The 27615-nt window shown below is 45.7% G+C and overlaps 1 protein-coding gene across 2 annotated transcripts in view; it reads right to left on the reverse strand.

Moving 5' to 3' along the window:
• The window catches only part of LOC115173804 (thrombospondin type-1 domain-containing protein 7A-like), a 170158-nt gene that overhangs the window by 14651 nt on the left and 127892 nt on the right, over positions 1-27615 (reverse strand). For both annotated transcript variants that reach the window (XM_029732227.1, XM_029732226.1), the window contains exons 14-24: positions 25759-25937; positions 25012-25017; positions 24449-24582; positions 24079-24232; positions 21185-21326; positions 20836-20951; positions 20520-20637; positions 14175-14320; positions 12497-12671; positions 10599-10772; positions 9514-9609 (exon numbers count right to left, since the gene is read on the reverse strand). In XM_029732227.1, coding sequence (XP_029588087.1) covers positions 9514-9609; positions 10599-10772; positions 12497-12671; positions 14175-14320; positions 20520-20637; positions 20836-20951; positions 21185-21326; positions 24079-24232; positions 24449-24582; positions 25012-25017; positions 25759-25937 — 1440 coding nt within the window. The remainder of the gene's footprint in view (positions 1-9513; positions 9610-10598; positions 10773-12496; positions 12672-14174; positions 14321-20519; positions 20638-20835; positions 20952-21184; positions 21327-24078; positions 24233-24448; positions 24583-25011; positions 25018-25758; positions 25938-27615) is intronic.

A 27615-nucleotide genomic window follows, 5' to 3' on the forward strand; every position in this document is an offset into this window, starting at 1 on the left:
GTATACAGAGTAGGAATGATGTAGTGGTAGTGGGGGGGGGACTAGACCAACTAGACCAACAGTATACAGGTAGGAATACTGGAGTGGTAGTGGGGGGGGGGGGACTAGACCAACTAGACCAACAGTATACAGAGTAGGAATACCTGTTGAGTGGTAGTGGGTGGGGGGTGGGACTAGACCAACTAGACCGAACAGTATTACAGCGTTAGTAGGAATTTACTGTAGTGGTATGGGGGGGGGGGGGAACTAGACCAACTTAGAACAACAAGTCTACAGAGTAGGCATACTGTAGTGGTAGTGGGCGGGGGGGACTAGACCCAACAGTTATACAGAGTAGGAATTACTGTTTAGTGGTAGTGGGGGGGGGGGGACTAGACACCACTAGGACCAACAGTATATTACAGAGTAGGAATACTTGTTAGTGGTAGTGGGGGGGGGACTAGACCATACAAGACCAACAGTATACAGAGTAGGAATTACTGTAGTGGTAGTGGGAGGGGGGGACTAGACCAACTAGACCAACAGTATACAGAGTGGAATACTGTAGTGTAGTGGGGGGGGGGGACTAGACCAAGCTAGCCAACAGTATACAGAGTAGGAATACTGTAGTGGTTAGTGGGGGGGGACTAGACCAACAGTATACAGAGTAGGAATACGTAGTGGTAGTGGGGGGGGGGGGGACCTAGACCAACTAGACCAACAGTATACAGAGTAGGAATACTGTAGTGGTAGTGGGGGGGGGGACTAGACCAACTAGACCAACAGTATACAGAGTAGGAATACTGTAGTGTTAGTGGGGGGGGGGGGGACTAGGCCAACAGTATACAGAGTAGGAATACTGTAGTGGTAGTGGGGGGGGGGACTAGACCAACTAGACCAACAGTATACAGAGTAGGAATACTGTAGTGGTAGTGGGGGGGAACTAGACCAACTAGACCAACAGTTTACAGAGTAGGAATACTGTAGTGGTAGTGGGGGGGGGGACTAGACCATATAGATCAACAGTATACAGAGTAGGAATACTGTAGTGGTAGTGGGGGGGGGGGGACTAGACCAACAGTATACAGAGTAGGAATACTGTAGTGGTAGTGGGGGGGGGGGGGGGAACTAGACCAACAGTATACAGAGTAGGAATACTGTAGTGGTAGTGGGGGGGGGGGGACTAGACCAACTACACCAACAGTATACAGAGTAGGAATACTGTAGTGGTAGTGGGGGGGGGGGGACTAGACCAACAGTATACAGAGTAGGAATACTGTAGTGGTAGTGGGGGGGGGGGGGAACTAGACCAACTAGATCAACAGTATACAGAGTAGGAATACTGTAGTGGTAGTGGGGGGGAGTAGACCAACTAGACCAACAGTATACAGAGTAGGAATACTGTAGTGGTAGTGGGGGAGGGAACTAGACCAACTAGACCAACAGTATACAGAGCAGGAATACTGTAGTGGTAGGGGGGGGGGGACTAGACCAACTAGACCAACAGTATATAGAGTAGGAATACTGTAGTGGTAGTGGGGGGGGGGGACTAGACCAACTAGACCAACAGTATACAGAGTAGGAATACTGTAGTGGTAGTGGGGGGGGGACTAGACCAACTAGACCAACAGTATACAGAGTAGGAATACTGTAGTGGTAGTGGGGGGGGGGGACTAGACCAACTAGACCAACAGTATACAGAGTAGGAATACTGTAGTGGGGGGGGGGGGACTAGACCAACAGTATACAGAGTAGGAATACTGTAGTGGTAGTGGGGGGGGGGACTAGACCAACTAGACCAACAGTATAAGAGTAGGAATTACTGTAGTGGTAGTGGGGGGGGGGGGACTAGACCAACTAGACCAACAGTATACAGAGTAGGAATACTGTAGTGGTAGTGGGGGGGGGGACTAGACCAACTAGACCAATAGTATACATAGTAGGAATACTGTAGTGGTAGTGGGGGGGGGGGACTGACTAGACCAACAGTATACAGAGTAGGAATACTGTAGTGGTAGTGGGGGGGGGGACTAGACCAACCTAGACCAACAGTATGCAGAGTAGGAATACTGTAGTGGTAGTGGGGGGGGGGGACTAGACCAACTAGACCAACAGTATACAGAGTAGGAATACTGTAGTGGTAGTGGGGGGGGGGGACTAGACCAACTAGACCAAACAGTATACAGAGTAGGAATACTGTTGGATGGTAGTGGGGGGGGGGGGGAAGACCAAACAGTATACAGAGTTAGGAATACGTAGTGGTAGGGGGGGGGGGTGACCCTAGAACAACAGTATACAGAGTAGGAATACTGTAGTGGTAGTGGGGGGGGGACTAGACCAACAGTATACAGAGTAGGAATACTGTAGTGGTAGTGGGGGGGGGGACTAGACCAACTAGACCCAGCAGTATACAGAGTAGGAATACTGTAGTGGTAGTGGGGGGGGGGGGGGGGGACTAGACCAACAGTATACAGAGTAGGAATACTGTAGTGGTAGTGGGGGGGGGACTAGACCAACTAGACCAACAGTATACAGAGTAGGAATACTGTGGTGGTAGTGGGGGGGGGGACTACACCAACTAGACCAACAGTATACAGAGTAGGAATACTGTAGTGGTAGGGGGGGGGGGGGGGACTAGACCAACTAGACCAACAGTATACAGAGTAGGAATACTGTAGTGGTAGTGGGGGGGGGGACTAGACCAACTAGACCAACAGTATACAGAGTAGGAATACTGTAGTGGTAGTGGGGGGGGGGGGACTAGACCAACTAGACCAACAGAATACAGAGTAGGAATACTGTAGTGGAAGTGGGGGGGGGGACTAGACCAACAGTATACAGAGTAGGAATACTGTAGTGATAGTGGGGGGGGGGGGGGGACTAGACCAACTTGACCAACAGTATACAGAGTAGGAATACTGTAGTGGTAGTGGGGGGGGGGACTAGACCAACAGTATACAGAGTAGGAATACTGTAGTGGTAGTGGGGGGGGGGGGGGAACTAGACCAACTTGACCAACAGTATACAGAGTAGGAATACTGTAGTGGTAGTGGGGGGGGGGGGACTAGACCAACTAGACCAACAGTATACAGAGTAGGAATACTGTAGTGGTAGTGGGGGGGGGGGGGGGGACTAGACCAACAGTATACAGAGTAGGAATACTGTAGTGGTAGTGGGGGGGGGGGACTAGACCAACTAGACCAACAGTATACAGAGTAGGAATACTGCAGTGGTAGTTGGGGGGGGGGGACTAGACCAACTAGACCAACAGTATACAGAGTAGGAATACTGTGGTGGTAGTGGGGGGGGGGACTACACCAACTAGACCAACAGTATACAGAGTAGGAATACTGTAGTGGTAGGGGGGGGGGGGGGGACTAGACCAACTAGACCAACAGTATACAGAGTAGGAATACTGTAGTGGTAGTGGGGGGGGGGACTAGACCAACTAGACCAACAGTATACAGAGTAGGAATACTGTAGTGGTAGTGGGGGGGGGGGGACTAGACCAACTAGACCAACAGAATACAGAGTAGGAATACTGTAGTGGAAGTGGGGGGGGGACTAGACCAACAGTATACAGAGTAGGAATACTGTAGTGATAGTGGGGGGGGGGGGGGACTAGACCAACTTGACCAACAGTATACAGAGTAGGAATACTGTAGTGGTAGTGGGGGGGGGACTAGACCAACAGTATACAGAGTAGGAATACTGTAGTGGTAGTGGGGGGGGGGGGGGAACTAGACCAACTTGACCAACAGTATACAGAGTAGGAATACTGTAGTGGTAGTGGGGGGGGGGGACTAGACCAACTAGACCAACAGTATACAGAGTAGGAATACTGTAGTGGTAGTGGGGGGGGGGGGGGGACTAGACCAACAGTATACAGAGTAGGAATACTGTAGTGGTAGTGGGGGGGGGGGGACTAGACCAACTAGACCAACAGTATACAGAGTAGGAATACTGCAGTGGTAGTGGGGGGGGGGGACTAGACCAACTAGACCAACAGTATACAGAGTAGGAATACTGTAGTGGTAGTGGGGGGGGGGGGGGGACTAGACCAACTAGACCAACAGAATACAGAGTAGGAATACTGTAGTGGAAGTGGGGGGGGGACTAGACCAACAGTATACAGAGTAGGAATACTGTAGTGGTAGTGGGGGGGGGGGGGACTAGACCAACTTGACCAACAGTATACAGAGTAGGAATACTGTAGTGGTAGTGGGGGGGGGGGGGGGGGACTAGACCAACTAGACCAACAGTATACAGAGTAGGAATACTGTAGTGGTAGTGGGGGGGGGGGGGACTAGACCAACAGTATACAGAGTAGGAATACTGTAGTGGTAGTGGGGGGGGGGGGGGGGGACTAGACCAACAGTATACAGAGTAGGAATACTGCAGTGGTAGTGGGGGGGGGGGACTAGACCAACTAGACCAACAGTATATAGAGTAGGAATACTGTAGTGGTAGTGGGGGGGGACTAGACCAACTGTATACAGAGTAGGAATACTGTAGTGGTAGTGGGGGGGGGGGGGGGGGGGTATACAGAGTAGGAATACTGTAGTGGTAGTGGGAGGGGGGGCATACAGAGTAGGAATACTGTAGTGGTAGTGGGGGGGGGGGGGGGTATACAGAGTAGGAATACTGTAGTGGTAGTGGGGGGGGGGGGTATACAGAGTAGGAATACTGTAGGTGTAGTGGGGGGGGGGGGGGACTAGACCAACGGTATACAGAGTAGGAATACTGTAGTGGTAGCGGGGGGGGGGGGTATACAGAGTAGGAATACTGTAGTGGGGGGGGTATACAGAGTAGGAATACTGTAGTGGTAGTGGGGGGGTATACAGAGTAGGAATACTGTAGTGGTAGTGGGGGGGGGGGGTATACAGAGTAGGAATACTGTAGTGGTAGTGGTGGGGGGGTATACAGAGTAGGAATACTGTAGTGGTAGTGGGGGGGGGGGGGTATACAGAGTAGGAATACTGTAGTGGTAGTGGGGGGGTATACAGAGTAGGAATACTGTAGTGGTAGTGGGGGGGTATACAGAGTAGGAATGCTGTAGTGGTAGTGGGGGGGGTATACAGAGTAGGAATACTGTAGTGGTAGTGGTGGTAGAACCGACTCACAGCTAAGTCAGTACTGCAGCCCGTCCTCTGATAAGTGGTTTCTATGACAATGTTGTAGGTGGCAGTAAGGACTTGGTTTTTCATTAGGAGTTAAACAGCACCACGGTAACCAGGCTGAAAGAAACAGAGGTTACCATAGCAGCCAGTGGGAGGGGTAGGGTCTGGAGCTTAATCATTATATATATAACATAATATTATATCTGCAACTAAGCAGACACTGTTATCCAAAGTGACTTGCACAGTGCATCAGTGCTTGAAAGAATGAAAAAGATTCCACTGCTCCCTTCAATATGACAGTACTTCTAACCAGGCAGTCTGCCTTATGTACCCAAGCTTTAGAGAATGAGAGGTGCAAGGCCCAGTACTCTGCACCAGTCAGCATCGGTCCACTTCAACCACTTAGCTAAATTCCTTCACTTCAACATCCCACTTCACGCCAGATATAGGTGTAGCGACACTCAGAGAGTAATCCTGGACGGGATGCCTCAAGTTATTCACAAAAACCATACTGTCGGCAGAAAACTGTTAATCTATCAGAGACGTCTTGAATATTAATGATGGTGATGCACACACACACACACACACACACACACACACACACACAGTATGCAAATCATAAGCAGAAACCACATGGTGTGAAAGGAAGCGTTTACATCAAGGAAATACAGTGTACATGCCAATCAACCGGTCTGATATAATATGCGTAGAATATGCAAACCATCTGGAGCGTATGCCTGTGGAATGCCTTGGCATAGGATCTATAGCTTCATTACAGTTTTTTACAATCACTTTGGCACTAATTTCAGAACCTTGTGGTCATTTTTCAAAACTCTAGACACAAAACTCAAAACGGTCATCACTTGTAACACAGGCTGTCCAATGTTCAAAACATTGCATTGTGCATTCATATCTTTAAAGAAACCTTGCACTTGCAGAATCATTGGTTCAATAACTCATTTATCATGAAATACCATAGGAACATTCATTTAGATCACCCACACACAAGATACCGATAGTTTCACTGTGTAGTTGTTCGTACGATCATTAAATATTGTAGTACAAAATATGTGACACATTTCATTATGCTACTACACGTAAATACATCACTGTAAAAGGACTAGTAGAGAGAATACTACAGACACAGTGGAATCATTGAACGAAATATGACATTTATTGATGAAATACAATAAAATCACAACATAGGTTTCTTTGAATCAAAGCAAAAATAATTAGCTTAAAAAAAAGAAAAGAACTACAGTAAAGCATCAACTGCAGTGTTCCTCACCAGGCTTACTGTAAAAAGCTAAACAAAGGATTGATTACTGTACTTCTATATTTCCCTCAACCCTGTCTTGTGGATTTGGCCACAGGTTCTCATCCACATCACAATGGATGTTTTCATTAGCCAAACATCTTGGGAAGAATCTTCGGGCACGGTGAATCCAGGCCTGACACTGGTCTGCCGTGATGTCATTGCATGCATCATCCATGGCCTGGAGAAGAGCGGCTTGTTCGTGAGGGCGCCTATCATATACCTTCCACCTCCATGTGGAGAAAAATTCCTCAATTAGGTTAAGGAAAGGAGAGTATGGAGTAAGTACAGGGGGTAAATTGTGGATGGGCCTGAAACCATGCTTGCACCATTTGAGCATGGTGGAACCTGACATTATCCCACACAATGACATAGGTCATGCCATCAGCTCTACAGACCTGATTTAGCCCATCAAGGAAGGTTACATTCGAACAGCGAATCATGTGGCTGCCTGCAACTCAATATATAGAGTATATAGAGTAGAGAGCTTTAGATGTTGTTCGACCAAACATTAGAACAGGCAAGATGAGTAATCTAAGCAACTTTGACCGTGGTATGATTGTTGATGCCACACATGGTGATTCCAGCATCTCAGAAACAGCTGCCTTCCTGGGATTTTTACGCACTACAGTCTCTAGAGTTCACAGAGAATGGTGCGATAAACAAAACACATTCAGTGAGCGGCATTTCTGTGGGAAAAAAACACCTTGTTAATGGGAGAGGTCAGAGGAGAATGTCCAGACTCTTTCAAGCTAACATAAAGGCCACACATGCTCAAATAGCAGCTGTTTAAAACAGCAGGGCATCTCTTAACGTACAACACCATGAATAATTCAGGCTGTTGTGGAGGCAAAAGGGGGTCCTACCCAATACTAGATAGGTGTATCTAATAAAGTGACCGGTGAGTGTACATTAATGTCAAATCTGAAAACATGGTCTGGAAAAGTGGTACATGGGACCATAGAAACAGTGTCTGATAAAGAATGATGATGAAATATTACAGCCATAGATAATGTAGTCCAGTTGGTTCATGTTCCACGGTAATTGGTGTCTGAATATTGTTAGTCAGTTTCCATAAAACTATGCATTAAGAGTAATGCAACAGTCACTTATCATTTTGATCAGTTGTATCAATTGATAGATCATTGTAATGAAATGAATAGACAGTCATCTCAGATGTAATGGGTGAATTGCATTTTGAAATGGTAATACTTTGATGTTAATACTTTGTGTCATTTTTAACAGGTGATTTTAGTTCAATGAACAAATGATCTTAGCTTTATGTGTATTGTATCCAAGCAATTGGAAAAAAGTGTTAGAGTTTAGAAACATTTGCATTTTGATCATTGGTTGTGAGTTTTGTTTCTAGAGTTTTGAAAAATGACATCAAGGTTCTGAAATTAGTGCCAAAGTGATTGTAAAAAACGGTAATACATGGTGAGTGGGAATTCAGGCTATATCATGATTCATGCACACCTACCTAACAAATGTAACGTGTATTGAGCTGTCTAGATAAATGCATGTTAAATAAAGTTGGATTTGATGTGTAATACTCTATGCCTACACACCTAACATCATATGTATAGTTTACAGAAATGTTTCATGCACTTATTCACATTTTAGTCATTTAGCAGACACTCTTAAATAGAGCGACTTACACTTGTGCATTCATCTTAAGATAGCTAGGTGAGAAAATCACATATCACAGTCGTAGTAATTACATTTTTCCACAAATGAATAAGTTAACAGGCAAAGTCAGTGTTGGTAGTCAGTGGTTATTCATTCCTGAGAGGATTCACTGCTGAATAAGACTCACATCCTTTATGATAAGTGACATATACACTATAACCTTTCACCTAGAACCTCTGAGCTCTGAGCACCACCAAGGCAGCAGTCACAGACCTAAAGCTGACATGTGACAGCCAGCAGGACTAAAACGTGTCATCGTCAAGGATTAAATCCTCCTGCACACACAAACACACACACACGCTCGAAGACACGCACACATACACACAGGAGCGCATGCACACACACAGGAGCGCATGCACACACACAGGAGCGCATGCACACACACAGGAGCGCACGCACACACACAGGAGCGCACACACACACACAGGAGCGCATGCACACACACACGCGGCCTAGGCTCCACAGTGACAGGCAGTCAGGAAGTGCTTGGAAAGCAATCTCTCTGTTCCTCGAATGAACAAACGCCACTCGCTCCGACAGGCAGAGACGGGGTTTTAAACATCCCTGTTCACCTCATCATCATCATCCACTGAGGCACCTGGAGAGAGCTGGGCTGGCTGGCTGACTGCAGCAGAACTGCATTGTACTACTCATTGGATCTCATGACCTAATTCACGTCCCACACATTCATAGAGTTACAGTTGTGATTATGTCGCTACACAATCAAGAGGCAGTGACTGAAATCTTTTTCTACAGTAGGCTACCACTCAATACTCATCCTTATTCTAGAAGGGTTTAGTGACTTCTATTCAGCAGCATATCCAGTAAGCACATATATAAAGAGACAGGTTTAAAAGAAAGAAGTGTTGGTGGATGCATTCTGACAGGGGATGAGATGTAAAGCAGCACACACACTCACGCGTTTGTTTTACTATCCTTGTGGGTTGTAAACAATTGATTGATTTAAAATCCTATTTCCTTAACCCCTAAACACTAACCCTAACTGGCGACCATGTCAGCGTACATGCGCCCGGCCCACCACAGGAGTTGCTAGAGCGCGATGGGATAAGGACATCCTGGCCGGCCAAACCCTCCCCTAACCCGAATGACGCTTGGCCAATTGTGCGCTGCCTTATTGGTCTCCCGGTCGCAGCTGGATGCGGCACACGGGATTGAACCCAGATCTGTAGTGACACGTCGATCACTGTGATGCAGTGCCTTAGACCGCTGCGCCACTCAGGAGGCCCTCCCTAACCCCAATTCTAACTCTAACCCTCAACCTAACCCCTAAGCCTAAAATATAAATGTTCCGACTTGTCTGAATTTTCCTTGTTTTACTATCCTTGTGAGGACATTTCTGGTCCCCACAAGGATAGTAAAACCAAACACACACGCACACACATACTGTACCTGTGACATTCAATCCATCAGATCTCTGACACCAGACCAGTCGAGAGGAGCTTCTCCACGCTCCTGTCATCCACGTGTACTCATAACACTGGCCCTCTGTAGTGGGAGGAGAGATATGGATCAGTACAGACTACTCATAACACTGGCCCTCTGTAGTGGGAGGAGAGATATGGATCAGTACAGACTACTCATAACACTGGCCCTCTGTAGTGGGAGGAGAGATATGGATCAGTACAGACTACTCATAACACTGGCCCTCTGTAGTGGGAGGAGAGATATGGATCAGTACAGACTACTCATAACACTGGCCCTCTGTAGTGGGAGGAGAGATATGGTTCAGTACAGACTACTCATAACACTGGCCCTCTGTAGTGGGAGGAGAGATATGGATCAGTACAGACTACTCATAACACTGGCCCTCTGTAGTGGGAGGAGAGATATGGATCAGTACAGACTACTCATAACACTGGCCCTCTGTAGTGGGAGGAGAGATATGGGTCAGTACAGACTACTCATAACACTGGCCCTCTGTAGTGGGAGGAGAGATATGGATCAGTACAGACTACTCATAACACTGGCCCTCTGTAGTGGGAGGAGAGATATGGATCAGTACAGACTACTCATAACACTGGCCCTCTGTAGTGGGAGGAGAGATATGGATCAGTACAGACTACTCATAACACTGGCCCTCTGTAGTGGGAGGAGAGATATGGATCAGTACAGACTACTCATAACACTGGCCCTCTGTAGTGGGAGGAGAGATATGGGTCAGTACAGACTACTCATAACACTGGCCCTCTGTAGTGGGAGGAGAGATATGGATCAGTACAGACTACTCATAACACTGGCCCTCTGTAGTGGGAGGAGAGATATGGGTCAGTACAGACTACTCATAACACTGGCCCTCTGTAGTGGGAGGAGAGATATGGGTCAGTACAGACATACTTCATATTACATATAATAGCATGAAGGGACAAATGCACATTTGTGTGTGTGTGTGTGTGTGTGTGTGTGTGTGTGTGTGTGTGTGTGTGTGTGTGTGTGTGTGTGTGTGTGTGTGTGTGTGTGTGTGTGTGTAGACTGACCAGTGCAGGGCCGGGCTTCCCACTCCTGTTCTGGACACTGTAGTAGGTTCTCTGGCTCCTGGGCCAGCACGGCTCTGGATCTGACCTGCACTGAGCCGAAACCCAGGTCATCTCCACTGACACAGCTCAGCTGGCACGGGCTCCACACTGTCCAGTCAGTCAGGTAGCAGTCACCTGTATAGAAACACACAGTACATAACTTACAACACATGTAGCGGTACACAGTAGAAAACTTACAGTACTATATGAAACGTTACTGTTAACCATGTAACCTGACCAAAAATATGGCTTCAGAGTCTATCCTGGTCATATCACAAAATTCCTGGTCCTGGTACTACACAATTATTATGGGAAACTTGAATTTGGTTTGGATGTCATCCTATTTTCACACTGATTGTCACCAGGCAGACGTTTCAGATTTCCTCAGAGAATTCTCTTTTTGTTAAAGAGGCTTAATAAACCCTACCCCTGATAAAGTTTAGAAGATCAACGTTCTCAAATACGTCCCCAACAGAGCCAGATCACATTTTTCATCATCCCCTATTCTACCTTGAACCGGAGTGTTCTCAGAAAACAGGCCGTTTCCCATAAGAATAGGTCAGAGCAGTTCATTCGTTCATCCTGTTGTAGTGACAGAGAGGAAGTGAGCACACATCTAAATACTAATTAGTCATAAAGCCGCCAGGTTCAAGGAGGCCTAATCCTCCTTCCGATTATCACCTGTCTGCTGTCTGTGTCAGGTATCAGGCACGGTGGGCCATGGCCTGGGATCAGGCAGGGGGAGGCTGGGGTGTGATGAGGCAGAGGAGGGGGAGAGAGGTGATGTCTGGTGGGGTTTCATGTGGAGAGAGAGTGGACACCTGGATGAAGTACCTGTCTGATAGCTGCCTGAGCTAAACCACTGGAGATTAGGGCTGGCTATGTACATATGTAATTTAGTAGGCCACAGGCAGAGGGTTTGTGTGATATGAATGAGGGCAATGAATGGTCGAATTGTAGGGAAGTAGGCTACAAAGATGACTTTGACTACACATGTCCACAACTACCAAAAGCATCGCTCTGGACGTGCGCGCGCACACGCACACACACACACGCACACACACACACCACACACACACCACACACACTTTTCTGCTGCATGAGCTGGTGTCATAACGCTCTACTTCTGCTACACTGGAGCTGTCAAAATGGGACGTTGGATATGTTATTGACAGGCTTTGGAAAAAAAGGAAATATGGAACTGTAAAAATTCACACCAGTCGTTTTCAGATCCGCTTTCTTCCCTTTCCCTCTGAAATGTATGACATCGAAAGGTTTTTATTCAGAGAAAATCTCCACTTTCATGTCATTGGAGAGGAAGAAATCATGTAATCATGTAATCAGATTTGAGAATACTCACTTTACTTGCTTGTTGGATTCAGGCGTTGGAGGGGTCACTAGAACCAGCCTCTGAGCATCTAAACATCCAGTCCTCAGTGCCACAGGACACTGCTCCTAACAGATTCATGCTATGAGAGAGCTGGGCTAGAATATATCACAGCTAGGACCATATAAATGTATCTTAGCACATCTGCTGATAAATGGGATTTAATGGCAGTAGAGAACTCAGGTCAGCCTAAAAGGAACAGCAAAATGTTTCTGCATAGTTAGTAAATAACGTTAAAGGACAAGGGGCTTTCTCGACCAGATAAAGCTAGAAAAATCGACGAAATACCATCAATGTTACACATTGAACTGTCTACATAGTAGATTAGAAGGATGCTCAAAGGTGAATCTTTACTGACCATAGGGTCTGGTGTTTTTCCAGGTCAGATCTTGGCTGCCTCTTATCTAGGGACCGGGTCCACTGTCCAGGACTCTGTTGCATCAGTCATTGCAGGTTAAGGTAAGTTAGTTACCTGGACAGGGCGATGTGCAGGGTTCTTCCAAGGTGACCCGTTTGGCTCCGTCTACCGAGGGCTCCAGGTTTCCACACATCTCATCATCCACCAGGCTGCCCTCTTCCTGGCCAGACCCGTCCGACACAAAGCAAGACACGTTACGGAACCGCAATCCTTCTCCGCACCTCGCACCCTAGACGATAAACATAGAGAGAAAATACAGGTTAAAATACACCTCCATAGATATTTCATTTTGTGTCACAGATTGCCATTTAGTATAATGACTCAGGTTTGCGCCACAAGAATATGTTAGCCCTCTGAGCTAAAGCCTAGGCATTAGCTTGGGGAAGCTAACATAGGTCTTCAGGTCTCACGCAAGGTTACCCACCATGTGAGCTAGGTTCACTGAACCACGTCCCTTACATCTATACATTCACACAGAGCTGGTCTGCCATGTAGACAACATCCAACTGTTACAGTTCAGAGTTTCAGTGTCTGTCAAGGCCATGGCATTGATCTTTGATTTGTCAGAAATATTCTCTAGGATTGTGCTGTAGGCTGCTAATGAGCTACTGTCTGCTGTCAGAAACCCCAGCAGCAGGAGAAAACAGCCCAGAACAAAGGAGTGTCAACATTCCCTCACTCTGCAATACAGAATACAGTGCCATCTGTCAAAAATATAGATGCTTCTGGCAAATAGGAGGGAAAGAAAGAGAAAGAGGCACAGACAGAGAAAGAGGCGCAGACAGAGAAAGAGGCACAGACAGAGAAAGAGGCACAGACAGAGAAAGAGGCACAGACAGAGAAAGAGGCACAGACAGAGAAAGAGGCACAGACAGAGAAAGAGGCACAGACAGAGAAAGAGGCGCAGACAGAGAAAGAGGCGCAGACAGAGAAAGAGGCACAGACAGAGAAAGAGGCACAGACAGAGAAAGAGAGAAAGAGGCACAGACAGAGAAAGAGGCACAGACAGAGAAAGAGGCACAGACAGAGAAAGAGGCACAGACAGAGAAAGAGGCACAGACAGAGAAAGAGGCACAGACAGAGAAAGAGGCACAGAGACAAAACATGAAGTGTGTGAGAGAAATATGGAATGGGAGGCAGAGAGAGAAACAGAAACCCATACAGAGACAGATGTACAGACAAAACAGAAAGTGTGTGAGAAAGCGGGGAAGAGAGAGAGCGAGAGAGAAAGAGAGAGACGGAGAGAGAGAGAGAGAGCAAGAGAGAGAAGGAGAGAGAGAGAGAGAGAGAGAGAGAGAAAACACCATGGTGATTTGCACTCTGACCATAAAACAGAAGGTAAAAGAGAAGGAGAGAGAGAGAGTGAGAGAGAGAGAGAGAGAACACCATGGTGATTTGTACTCTGACCATAAAACAGAAGGTAAAAGAGAAGGAAAGAGGAGAGAGAGAGAGAGAGAGAGAGAACACCATGGTGATTTGTACTCTGACCATAAAACAGAAGGTAAAACAGAAGGAAAGAGGAGAGTGAGAGTGAGAGAGAGAGAGAGAGAGCACCATGGTGATTTGCACTCTGACCATAAAACAGAAGGTAAAACAGAAGGAAAGAGGAGAGAGAGAGAGAGTGAGAGAGAGAGAGAGAGCACCATGGTGATTTGCACTCTGACCATAAAACAGAAGGTAAAACAGAAGGAAAGAGGAGAGAGAGAGAGTGAGAGATACAACACTGTCTCACCTCAGACTTGCACTCTGACCAGGGGCTGTATCTCCATTGGTAGCAGGGTCTGACGGGGCAAGGCTTCCACTGTTCCCTCTGAAGGGGGCAGGGTCGCCCATCACCCTGGGGCACCTGGAGCATCGTTCTCCTGCGCCACAGCTTCCCTGTAGAGGAAAGAGAAAGGTGTTATTTCACACTTCTGTCTCTCAAGTGGATGATTGAGTGTCCAAGGCCCTGTGCAAATCAAATTAGGTCATGTGGTTTTCTGAATAGTCAACAAAATGATGTATAGTGGCGGAAACAAAAAGATAGTCCACTGCATTTCAATGAAACATGCATTGTTGTTGTGCTGGAAAAAAATATATTTTCTCGACATAAAAAAAACATATTCCAGATATGTGGTCCCCAATCGGTCTTGATTGAATAGAGCCTTGTTAAAGATTGGGAGTGCCTTTTAAGTTATTTAAGTAGAGAAAAGGGTCTTATGATAACAGAATCATAGAAGCCCCCAGATATACTCATATATAGGACTCGTATCCAGTTCCATCACAATGATCTGGGCTCGTTCAGGGGCTTCACTGTAAAAGATCACTATCACACCACTATCTCAGGTAACTTCATTTCTCATTTCTCTCTTCCTCTCTCTCTCTTCCTCTCTCTCTCTCCTCCCCCCTATTTAAAGTGGAATTTTAAAAAATGAAATCGGAGAGACTGTGTAATATCAGGGGGGTGTCAGGAGAAGGGGTAAGGGGGACAGGAAGGAATGCTCCTTCTACCCAAAATGCATGTTAAGTGAGGTGCCCGGGGGATAGACGTGACACAATTCTGTCAATTAGCTGGTGTCTAATGGGACACTATCCCAAAATGATATAATACATTCATGTTCAGTAATGCATACCACTGGAAAAGCCACCACAGAAAATAAACTAGGTCCTGGAAACTAAGAGCACTATGAAAATTGAAAAACAAAAAAGCTCACTGTCAGATATTACGCTATCAATTCAGATTCCATTGTTCATAGGGTTAGGGTTACAGTAGAGTTATAGTAGAGTAGTGTCTCCACCCAGTTTGGATCACACTCCCCTTACTAGTATAGTAACTTGCAGCAACATCCTAACAGACATTATAGTCTCTGTCATCTGATCTAACAACCCTAAAGGCCAACTCCATCCATCCAAAACACTAGCCTAGGACCATCCATCCACAGTGCTTGCCTATAAGCCCATTCATTCTAACCAGGTACTTAACTCCTAAAGGTTAATTGTCCCATGTATTTCCTTCACAGGCACAATTACTCCCCTCCTAACTCAACTGAATTAATCAAATTGATAGTTCCACTAGAGAGCTCCACTAGAGAGAAACAAGGCTCAGAGGGGTGGTCAGTCCTCTACTATAGCTCCACTAGAGAGGAACCAGGCTCAGAGAGGTGGCCAGTCCTCTACATTAGCTCCACTAGAAAGGAACCAGGCTCAGAGCGTGGCCAGTCCTCTACATTAGCTCCACTAGAGAGGAACCAGGCTCAGAGAGGTGGCCAGTCCTCTACTATAGCTCCACTAGAGAGGAACCAGGCTCAGAGGGGTGACCAGTCCTCTAATATAGCTCCACTAGAGAGGAACCAGGCTCAGAGCGTGGCCAGTCCTCTACTATAGCTCCACTAGAGAGGAACCAGGCTCAGAGCGGTGACCAGTCCTCTACTATAGCTCCACTAGAGAGGAACCAGGCTCAGAGGGGTGGCCAGTCCTCTACTATAGCTCCACTAGAGAGAAACCAGGCTCAGAGAGGTGGCCAGTCCTCTACTATAGCTCCACTAGAGAGGAACCAGGTTCAGAGGGGTGGCCAGTCCTCTACTATAGCTCCACTAGAGAGGAACCAGGCTCAGAGCGTGGCCAGTCCTCTACTATACTCCTACAGTGGGGGAAAAAAGTATTTGATCCCCTGCTGATTTTGTATGTTTGCCCACTGACAAAGAAATGATCAGTCTATAATTTTAAAGTTAGGTTTATTTGAACAGTGAGAGACAGAATAACAACAAAAATATTGAGAAAAACGCATGTCAAAAATGTTACAAATTGATTTGCATTTTAATGAGGGAAATAAGTATTTGACCCCCTCTCAATCAGAAAGATTTCTGGCTCCCAGGTGTCTTTTATACAGGTAACGAGCTGAGATTAGGAGCACACTCTTAAAGGAAGTGCTCCTAACCGCAGCTTGTTACCTGTATAAAAGACACCTGTCCACAGAAGCAATCAATCAATCAGATTCCAAACTCTCCACCATGGCCAAGACCAAAGAGCTCTCCAAGGATGTCAGGGACAAGATTGTAGACCTACACAAGACTGGAATGGGCTACAAGACCATCGCCAAGCAGCTTGGTTAGAAGGTGACAACATTTGTTGCGATTATTCGCAAATGGAAGAAACACAAACGAACTGTCAATATCCCTCGGCCTGGGGCTCCATGCAAGATCTCACCTCGTGGAGTTGCAAAGATCATGAGAACGGATGGAATCAGCCCAGAACTACACGGGAGGATCTTGTCAATGATCTCAAGGCAGCTGGGACCATAGTCACCAAGAAAACAATTGGTAACACATTACGCCGTGAAGGACTGAAATCCTGCAGCGCCCGCAAGATCCCCCTGCTCAAGAATACATATACATGCACGTCTGAAGTTTGCCAATGAACATCTGAATGATTCAGAGGACAACTGGTGAAAGTGTTGTGGTCAGATGAGACCAAAATGGAGCTTTTTGGCATCAACTCAACTCGCCGTGTTTGGAGGAGGAGGAATGCTGCCTATGACCTCAAGAACACCATCTCCACCGTCAAACATGGAGGTGGAAACATTATGCTTTGGGGGTGTTTTTCTGCTAAGGGGACAGGACAACTTCACTGCATCATTTGACGCGGCCATGTACTGTCAAATCTTGGGTGAGAACCTCCTTCCCTCAGCCAGGGCATTGAAAATGGGTCGTGGATGGGTATTCCAGCATGACAATTACCCAAAACACACGGCCAAGGCAACAAAGGAGTGGCTCCAGAAGAAGCACATTAAGGTCCTGGAGTGGCCTAGCCAGTCTCCAGACCTTAATCCCATAGAAAATCTGTGGAGGGAGCTGAAGGTTCGAGTTGCCAAACGTCAGCCTCGAAATCTTAATGACTTGGAGAAGATCTGCAAAGATGAGTGGGACAAAATCCCTCCTGAAATGTGTGCAAACCTGGTGGCCAACCACAAGAAACGTCTGACCTCTGTGATTGCCAACAAGGATTTTGCCACCAAGTACTAAGTCATGTTTTGCAGAGGGGTCAAATACTTATTTCCCTCATTAAAATGAAAAACATTTTTGACATGTGTTTTTCTGTCTCTCACTGTTCATATAAACCTACCATTAAAATTATAGACTGATCATTTCTTTGTAAGTGGGCAAACGTACAAAATCAGCAGGGGATCAAATACTTTTCCCCCCCACTGTACATACTCCTATAACAATTGTAATAAATCTGTCACTTCCTGCCGTAGATGTAATTGATATTATCTCCATGTGTCAATGTTTTTTCTCTATGGCTGACTGCACACCCACAGGGCCTGGGAGGCCTATTCTGCTCCTTAATGTTGAACACAATTACAACAGTCCCCCGGGCATGGCATAGCCTGCAGCTAGTCTCTATTCTCACACATCTGCCAATTCATCTTCTGGTGAACCCACCGTGATGCATGCCACGATGCATTCCCCGTAGAGAGAATTGTGCTGCCCCCATAGAGGGTCTCTCTATCCTTCAGAGATTTTTGTGCCTGTGAAACCATGGGAGAAATAAGCTCCCAGTTCTTTTTAATCAGCAGTTAGGGTTTTCTTGAGATTCTCTCATGTGTGCTTTGTTTTAACGGTGGTTCAACTAAAACGGCGGTTCGCTATTGCATGCACCCATGGTAATTATTATTCTCCAATGGGATTTTGATAGTGTGCTCTCCGGGGCTGTCTCTCTACTCCCTCGACGGGTGGTCTACTGGCAGCGGTGAGTTTGGGGGTGAGGAGCAGTGTGTGACTGGGTGGGCTGCTGGGTAAGGGGGAAGAGCTAGTGCCAGATGGTGCTATCAGTGTTTGGCCGAGGAACACACATGGCTGTGATTATCTATGCACACAGGTCTGACATGCCCCGGGAAACTAGTGTGTGTGTATGTGTGTGTGTGTGTGTGTGTGTGTGTGTGTGTGTGTGTGTGTGTGTGTGTGTGTGTGTGTGTGTGTGTGTGTGTGTGTGTGTCAGACCTGGGTTCAAGTATGTGTAATTGAGTATTTGTTATGAAATAGTTATTTTCTGTGTATTTGAGTATTTTCAAATAATGTGGCTGGAATCAACTACTTCTATTGGAAGTATTTGAATGTATTCTCAAATAATTTCCCTTAATAATACTATTTGAATGCATGAGTTAGTGGATTTGAATATTTTCAAATCAGTGCGATACTCTACTCAATAAACTGGATGCAGTCTATCACAGTGCCATCCGTTTTGTCACCAAAGCCCCATATACTACCCACCACTGCGACCTGTACGCTCTCGTTGGCTGGCCCTCGCTTCATACTCGTCGCCAAACCCACTGGCTCCAGGTCATCTACAAGACCCTGCCAGATAAAGTCCCCCCTTATCTCAGCTCACGAGTCACCATAGCAGCACCCACCTGTAGCACGCGCTCCAGCAGGTATATCTCTCTGGTCACCCCCAAAGCCAATTCCTCCTTTGGCCGCCTCTCCTTCCAGTTCTCTGCTGCCAATGACTGGAACGAACTACAAAAATCTCTGAAACTGGAAACACTTATCTCCCTCACTAGCTTTAAGCACCAGCTGTCAGAGCAGCTCACAAATCACTGCACCTGTACATAACCCATCTATAATTTAGCCTAAACAACTACCTCTTCCCCGACTGTATTTATTTATTTATTTTGCTCCTTTGCACCCCATTATTTCTATTTCTACTTTGCACTTTCTTCCACTACAAATCCACCATTCCAGTGTTCTACTTGCTATATTGTATTTACTTTGCCACCATGGCCTTTTTTGCCTTTACCTCCCTTATCTCACCTCATTTGCTCACATTGTATATAGACTTATTTTTCTACTGTATTATTAACTGTATGTTTGTTTTACTCCATGTGTAACTCTGTGTTGTTGTATGTGTCGAACCGCTTTGCTTTATCTTGGCCAGGTCGCAATTGTAAATGAGAACTTGTTCTCAACTTGCCTACCTGGTTAAATAAAGGTTAAATAAAAAATAAAAAATAAAAAACACACATATGCGTGCACGAGTGCCTAAGCGTGCATTTGTGTGTGTTTTCACATCGCAGTTATTGATACGACACATTGTTGCTTCCAGGTGTCTCCATTTCCTTCAGAAAAAAACTATAACCTGCAATTCCTGGCTCAGGAACAGATATTAGCTACTCAACGTAACCGTGTCCTGCCATCCGACATGGACATAAAATCTACTCCAGGATGGAAAAGAGTGTGAGAACATGTTCTCTTCCTCTCCTCTTCCTGGGGTTCCCCTGCTGCTAACCTATCCCTCTTTCCTGTGAAAATTCCTCATTTTGCCTGAGGACAGATTAAGGGCTACCACAGTAGCTAGAGCCTGGTTTTTGGTTTCACATCTCGACCTGTGTTTGCTTTCTGCCCAACTATGACACTGGCCAGTGCTCTGAAGGACTCCTGAATCCTGGAGTGGTCCCTCAGGCCCAGAGCACACAGGCTTAATGGACCGCCAATCAATCCTCTGATCCTATAGAATTACAGATGAGGACATCATCATCCCTCCCCCCTCTCCCCCTCATCACTCTCTCCGTTGGTTTAAGGCTCACAATCGTTTCCCTATCACATCCTAAAACGTTTCCCATTTCAGCCATTACCCTGGAGAGGAGAGGTTCTGGCTGTTTCTGAGCTGTGTGTGGTGCCGGGAGCTGATCAGCAGCACTGTGAACCTGCAGCGCTATGAGCAATGAGCAATGACTCACAGACTACCCACTGTGCCTGCAAATCCACACCCTATATTACAATATAGATTTGATGTGATGTGGACTATAACGTACTTGAATGAATGGATACATAGTCGAATGACTTCTATTCACAGACTATCCACTACGCCTACAAATTCACTGTCTAGCTGTATACAGTACATGCAGGGGCTGTAATGTAGCCTGAATGGATCTATAGAAAATAGATAGGTGAATGTACCACTTAATCAGTTCTCTGTTGTTGTGGCTTGTCCTTCGGAATTGGGTTCACTTAGCCTTGAACGCATTCCCAGCATTCAAAGATGGAATCATCTTTTTGAACACAAAGTCAGGTGAGAGTGGGTCAAAAAGATGGTGACGTACCTGCTAGTCCACAGGTTTGTGTGCACTCGGACCAAGGTGACCAATCAGATAGCTGGCAGTTGACGGGACACTCCACCACACAGGAAGCGTTCATCTGCCACTTCCTATCCAGACCCAGCTGAAAGTGAAAACAAAAAGAAAAGAAAAGAAAAGTACTTTATTGGGCTATTTGTGGCCAATTAGAGATTCTTCTTCTGCCCTCTTCCCATGCCCCCTAGGCAACACACAAACAGCAACCTGTCTGGATTCTGAAGACAGAAGATGTGCCCTTATTTATGACTAATTCGTTTTGGAATGGAAAGAGAAGAACACACACCTGTTCACAGAACTTGAGGTCGACAGACTTGCCATCGCTTCGTACACAGTCCAGCATGCGCGTCTTTATGCCACTACCACACACAGCTCTCTCACTCAGCTGACAGGTACTCCAATCTGCATGAAGGAAAAAGAAAACAGGATAAAACCGTGAGGTGAAAAAAGAGACTCCCAACCCCCTTTCCTCTCCATTGCACTTAGTTCAATCTCAAATGTCATGCGGTCTAAATTTACTTGAGGTAAGATCATATTCAATAATGTATTTACCATCCAGAGCCATATTTCCATATTGATATACGTCTCTGGTACCAACCATTGCATACAGTAATCCAGGCTGACATTTGCCTTACCGGTGATGTTATAGGAGTAGTGATAGCAGTTGCTGTTGAGGCTGCAGGGCTCGGTCTCTGTGGTGTTGGGGCACAGCTTTCCCTCTCCAGGTTGACGGATGAGGTATGCCGTCCTCTCCCGAGTGCTGATTTTGTTGCATGGCTTAAAGCAGAGAATAAGTCAATCACTCAATCATTCAGATTATTTTATAAAGCCCTTTCTACATCAGTCGTTGTCACAAAGTGCTTTTACAGTAACCTGTCAGGGATCCACTTTTAGTTTGGCGTTTAATGCAAACCAAATATGAAATCTTGTTAAAGTGAAGTTACCACTTTCCGACCAGCAAATCAAAAAAGGTTTTCCATGAATATATTTTTCTTCCTACATTATTCTCTGTCTATTTCCACCTCTGCCCATTTCCCCAACCAACCCCTACTAGATAAACTGGTCTATTCAGGTGGTGGTGACAGGCATTTCTATTTGGAGTGCTGTCTTCCCCTGCTCATGCAGGGACATATTCTATATCCGAGGTAATTAACTTTCCCAAGGGATCCGTGGCAGAGTGCCTGGGAATGGGAATGGCAGGGACTGTGACACGGTTGACCCCTGTGGTGAACCCCTCTTCCCACTCGAGGTTCACCACAGGCACACGCGCACACGCACACACATGCACACACACAGACACAGACACACACACACACAAGGGTGGTCACAGCATGCTATGTAGAGCTGCATGAGATCATCTTCCCTGCTCAGTCATCCCACCCTCTCTCCCTTTGTTCATTTCTCAGGATAAATCACAACTGTTCTCCCACCGGAGATCAACATCAACTGAATAGCCATCACTTAAATTGGTACAAGCCTTGCTAGAACATCATACTAAATTGGTGAGAGCCCAGTAGGAGAAAAACACATACCAAATGGACATCACCTAAATGGCTACGAGCCTTGCTGGAGAATCACCCTTACCAAATGGCATCCTTCTAAACTGGTGAGAGCCTAACAGGAGAATCACACTTACCGAATTGCCATCGCTAAAATTGGTGCAAACCCAAAGTGAGAGTTGCTGGCAAGAGCTCTGCTGTGAATTGTTTTTTTCACCATGGGAAAATGGCCCAAACAGGTTAATGGAGAGTAGACACTTGGCATGATTGGCCAGTTATTATATGTTAAAGGTGTGAGAGATCCATGGTGAGAAGCAGAACACCTCTGTGCTCTCCAGCTATGAGTTAACCCTTTAAGCAGTCTACTCTTGCTTTCAGTGTTCAGCACCACATAAATAAACTCAGCAAAAAAAGAAATGTCCTCTCAGTGTCAACTACATTTATTTTCAGCAAACTTAACATGTGCACATAACAAGATTCAACAACTGAGACATAAACTGAACAAGTTCCACAGACATGGGACTAACAGAAATGGAATAATGTGTCCCTGAACAAAGGGGGAGGGTCAAAAGTAACAGTCTGTATCTGGGGTGGCCACCAGCTGCATTAAGTGCTGCAGTGCATCTCCTCCTCATGGACTGCACCAGATTTGCCAGATCTTGCTGTGAAATGTTACCCCACTCTTCCAGCAAGGCACCTGCAAGTTCTCGGACATTTCTGAGGAGAATGGCCCTAGCCCTCACCCTCCGATCCAACAGGTCCCAGACGCGCTCAATGGGATTGAGATCCAGGCTCTTCGCTGGCTATGGCAGAACACTGACATTCCTGTCTTGCAGGAAATCACGCACAGAACGAGCAGTATGGCTGGTGGCATTGTCATGCTGGAGGGTCATGTCAGGATGAGCCTGCAGGAAGGGTACCACATGAGGGAGGAGGATGTCTTCCCTGTAACGCACAGCGTTGAGATTGCCTGAAATGACAACAAGCTCAGTCTGATGATGCTGTGACACACCGCCCCAGACCATGATGGACCCTCCACCTCCAAATCGATCTTGCTCCAGAGTACAGGCCTCGGTGTAACGCTCATTCCTTCGACGATAAACGCGAATCCGACCATCGCTCCTGGTGAAACAAAACCACGACTCGTCAGTGAAGAGCACTTTTTGCCAGTCCTGTCTGGTCCAGTGACGGTGGGTTTGTGCTCATAGGCGACATTGCTGCTGGTGATGTCTGGTGAGGACTTGCCTTACAACAGGCCTACAAGCCCTCAGTCCAGCCTCTCTCAGCCTATTGCGGACAGTCTCAGCACTGAAGGAGGAATTGTACATTCCAGGTGTGACTCGGGCAGTTGTTGCCATCCTATAACTGTCCCGCAGGTGTGATGTTCGGATGTACCGATCCTGTGCAGGTGTTGTTACACGTGGTCTGCCACTGCGAGGACGATCAGCTGTCCATCCTGTCTCCCTGTTGCGCTGTCTTAGGCATCTCACAGTACGGACATTGCAATTTATTGCCCTGGCCACATCTGCAGTCCTCATGCCTCCTTGCAGCATGCCTAAGGCACGTTCATGCAGATGAGCAGGGACAATGGGCATCTTTCTTTTGGTGTTTTTCAGAGTCAGTAGAAAGGCCTCTTTAGTGTCCTAAGTTTTCACAACTGTGACCTTAATTGCATACTGTCTGTAAGCTGTTAGTGTCTTAATGACCGTTCCACAGGTGCATGTTCATTAATTGTTTATGGTTCATTGAACACGCACGGGAAACAGTGTTTAAACCCTTTACAATGAAGATCTGTGAAGTTATTTGGATTTTTAGGAATTCTCTTTGAAAGACAGGGTCCTGAAAAAAGGGATATTTCTTTTTTTTCTGAGTTTATCATATAATACATTAGAATTGTACTGCATCAGTCCATCTACTGAGATGGACATGTCTTTGCTCCCAACCAAACCCAGAAAACACAAAATATCTTAAATATTGTAAAGTGATAAAATAGGTGATAAAACAACAAGGTAGTCTATATATGTCCATACCAGTGAGCAGCGGCTCCAGGCCCCCCAGTCAGACAGGACACAGTCCTCAGGGCAGGGCAGCTGGCTGTCTCTGGCCCCTAGGGGCATCTCCTCTGGGTCACACAGGTAGTCCTCCACAGAGTCCGACGGCCCATCCATAGTGTTCTGCATACACCTGGACAGAGGGGGACAATAATCTAGTAATACTGATTGTCCCTGTCATGCCAAATAGTGTTGTTGTCGTCGTCGTCACCCCGCCCCCCCATCCGATGAGATCAGCTAGGGCTGTTGCTAGAACTTGCAAAATTCTGACAGGCCTACACTCCATTTGGAGCTGAATTGAATAAGTCAAATAGGTTAAGCTGCATCTATAAGAGCTGATTGTCCATACCTGACTTTTCTGGTCTGCACTCCTTCACCACAGTTCTCCTTCAGGTCCACGTTGCTGACCTTCCAGACACTCCAGGGTTCAGCCACCCACACGTATTGCCCACAGTCACTGAGACAGGGAACCACCTCATACACCTTGTGAGAGACCACTAGACTGTAAGCCATCTATAGTCACTATAGCCATCTATCGTAACTCCAGTCAACTTTTAGTCATTTTTGTGTAATTTTTTTATTTTAATTGTGATGAATTACATTGTCTGAAAGAGTTGAAAACACAATGAAAATATCAAAAATACATAAGCTAAAATCTACAATGCCATGTAAAAACAAGTTGACATTGAAGTTAAAGAAAGTGTGCTTTCTCAATTTACCTAATTTTGATAACGTTACTTTGGACAAAATCAAGACGTCAATATTCTTGTCATAAAAAAATAATAATTGTAATTTAAAATCTTAAATTACAGCTCACTTTGAGTTAATTCAGAATCGCGATAAATCACAACTGGATCATCTGTTTTAATCATTTGACAGCCCTATATAAAAGGCAAGTGAGAAGTCACTCACCTGAGCCTGTGGAGGGGGTCAGTTCATACACCCAGGAAAAGAAGAAGAGACCAGGGGGAAACAGACAGTGAGTGTTTAAATACAGGATGATTATAATGAAGCTCAACATGTTCTCTTGATTCTCATAGAGTTCACAGTTCCTTTCCCTTCTTTAACCTTACAAGTACAAGCCCTAACTTGGCTAGTGAATAAAACACTGAAAGATGTCCACTCTGGCTTCTTTAAAAAAGAAACACTATTTTGGTTACTTTAATCTAATGCATTAAATCACAAGTATTTTCATTAAACATTAAAACAAGCCAGGGACCTCTACCATCTACCATGTGTACCTAGGTGAGAACAGAGAGTCAAGACTTGTCCAGAAACCCCTGCCGAGTGGTGCAGAGGTCTAAGGCACTGCATCTCAGTGCTAGAGGTGTCACAACAGACCTTGGTTCGATTCCAGGCTGTATCACAACCGGCTGTGATTGGGAGTCCCATAGGGCAGCGCACAATTGGCCAAGCGTCGTCCGGGTTAGGGTTTGGCCGTGGTAGGCCGTCATTGTAAATAAGAACTTGTTCTTAACTGACTTGCCTAGTTAAATAAATAAAATATCCCTTACTCTTTACCCCCTAGACACTAAGTTGTGGAGATCTGAGTAGATTTGTATGGTACAAATCTGTCCAATCTTCTCAGATCTCCACAAGTGTCAAGGGGTTAGGGTTGTTTCTAGACAGAGCCAAGAGTGATGAACGTCCCCCAATCACCTGGTTGACATGGTCCAGTTTGGGGCACGGTCTACCACCGTTGTAAGGCTTCTCCCTCAGCCACTTGGAACGCACTTTGACCCCGCTGCCGCAAGACTTGCTGCATCGTGACCAGTTGGACCACTCACTGAGTTTACAGTCAGATGGACAGGGGATGATGCAAGCCTCCTCAATATACCCTTAAACCACAAAGAGAGACAACTAGGCTTCAGTATAGTTTCATCATCTGACAGCATCTGTATCAGTTTACACAGTTAGTGATGCATCAAGCTACTGTATTCAGTTATACAACATACTGTGAAATTGGGTTATAAAATTTAAATTGTAAAATATCTAACTGAACAGCACCTGGAGTAAATCCAACATTCCTACTGATGAAAGGCTACAGAGATGATTATAAGAACTGAGATGGCAGCGCAGGGCAACACACAGCATTATAACACTGTTTACTGGAGCTTGGCAAATACAATGAAACAAGAGAGCAGCAGCCTGTTGTGTGATTTAGAAGGCTGTTGTTTTCTGTGTGAGCCAGTCACACACACAGAGAGACAGAGAGACAGAGAGACAGAGAGAGAGAGAGAGAGAGAGAGAGAGAGAGAGAGTCACACAGACACACAGAGACAAAGAGAATGGCGAGAGCGAGAGACAGACAGAGACACAGAGACACACAGAGAACCAGAGAGACACACAGACAGAGAGAATGGCGAGAGCAAGAGAGAGCAAACGAAAGCTAGAGAGAGAGAGAGAGAGGTCATGATTTTTTGGTTTTTGGCAGGAGTGCCTCTCTCTCGGCTTGTTATTTCTGTTTATCTGCGCGAGGGTGGATTACTGAGCCTCATTTGTCCACTGAAAGAGTAGGGAGGTCATTGCTCTTAGCTGAAGCTAGTTCACAACACAGGAACCTGCAAGGATCCACAGTAATGGAAAATACATTAACATACAGTGAGGGAAAAAAGTATTTGATCCCTTGCTGATTTTGTATGTTTGCCCACTGACAAAGAAATGATCAGTATATAACTTTAATGGTAGGTTTATTTGAACAGTGAGAGACAGAATAACAACAAAAAAATCCAGAAAAACACTCCCTTTAAGAGTGTGCTCCCAATCTCAGCTCGTTACCTGTATAAAAGACCCCTGGGAGCCAGAAATCTTTCTGATTGAGAGGGGGTCAAATACGTATTTCCCTCATTAAAATGCAAATCAATTTATAACATTTTTGACATGTGTTTTTCTGAATTTTTTTGTTGTTATTCTGTCTCTCACTGTTCAAATAAACCTACCATTAAAATTATAGACTGATCATTTCTTCGTCAGTGGGCAAACATACAAAATCAGCAGGGGTTCAAATACTTTTTTCCCTCACTGTATTATGAATGACTAATTTTAAAGTTCAAGTTTGAGTTATTATTTCTTAGATTCTTTTACATCTGCTAAATGTATTATTCTGAACTTGCTGACGTAAGATGAGATCAGAAGAACAAACACAGTCCATTTTTCCCTCTAGGACATTTTACAAAGACTAACAGCGTTATTAGAGGGAGATGTATTGTTGCCCAAATTGATTACCCCATAATCTCATTGTATTTGGGCTTTTGTTTGGTTATATATTTAGAATTCTTCTAGATTTTATGGAAGTCACCTGGTTACCGTTCCCAGAAGACCCACAAAACATAACAATTTGGAAATGAAAAGACGAATCAAGATGGCCCTGGAGGAACTGACCCGTGTAAGTTACAGACACTCTTCAGATACACTAATGCTACTACAGATACACTGCAGATGTATTTATATATTTTTGGGGTTCTATATAGAGCCATTTTGAGGGCCATATATGAAACAAGCTATTGAACCCTTTGT

The sequence above is a fragment of the Salmo trutta genome, chromosome 34 (assembly GCF_901001165.1).
Source record: "Salmo trutta chromosome 34, fSalTru1.1, whole genome shotgun sequence".
NCBI classification, from domain to species: Eukaryota; Metazoa; Chordata; class Actinopteri; order Salmoniformes; family Salmonidae; genus Salmo; species Salmo trutta.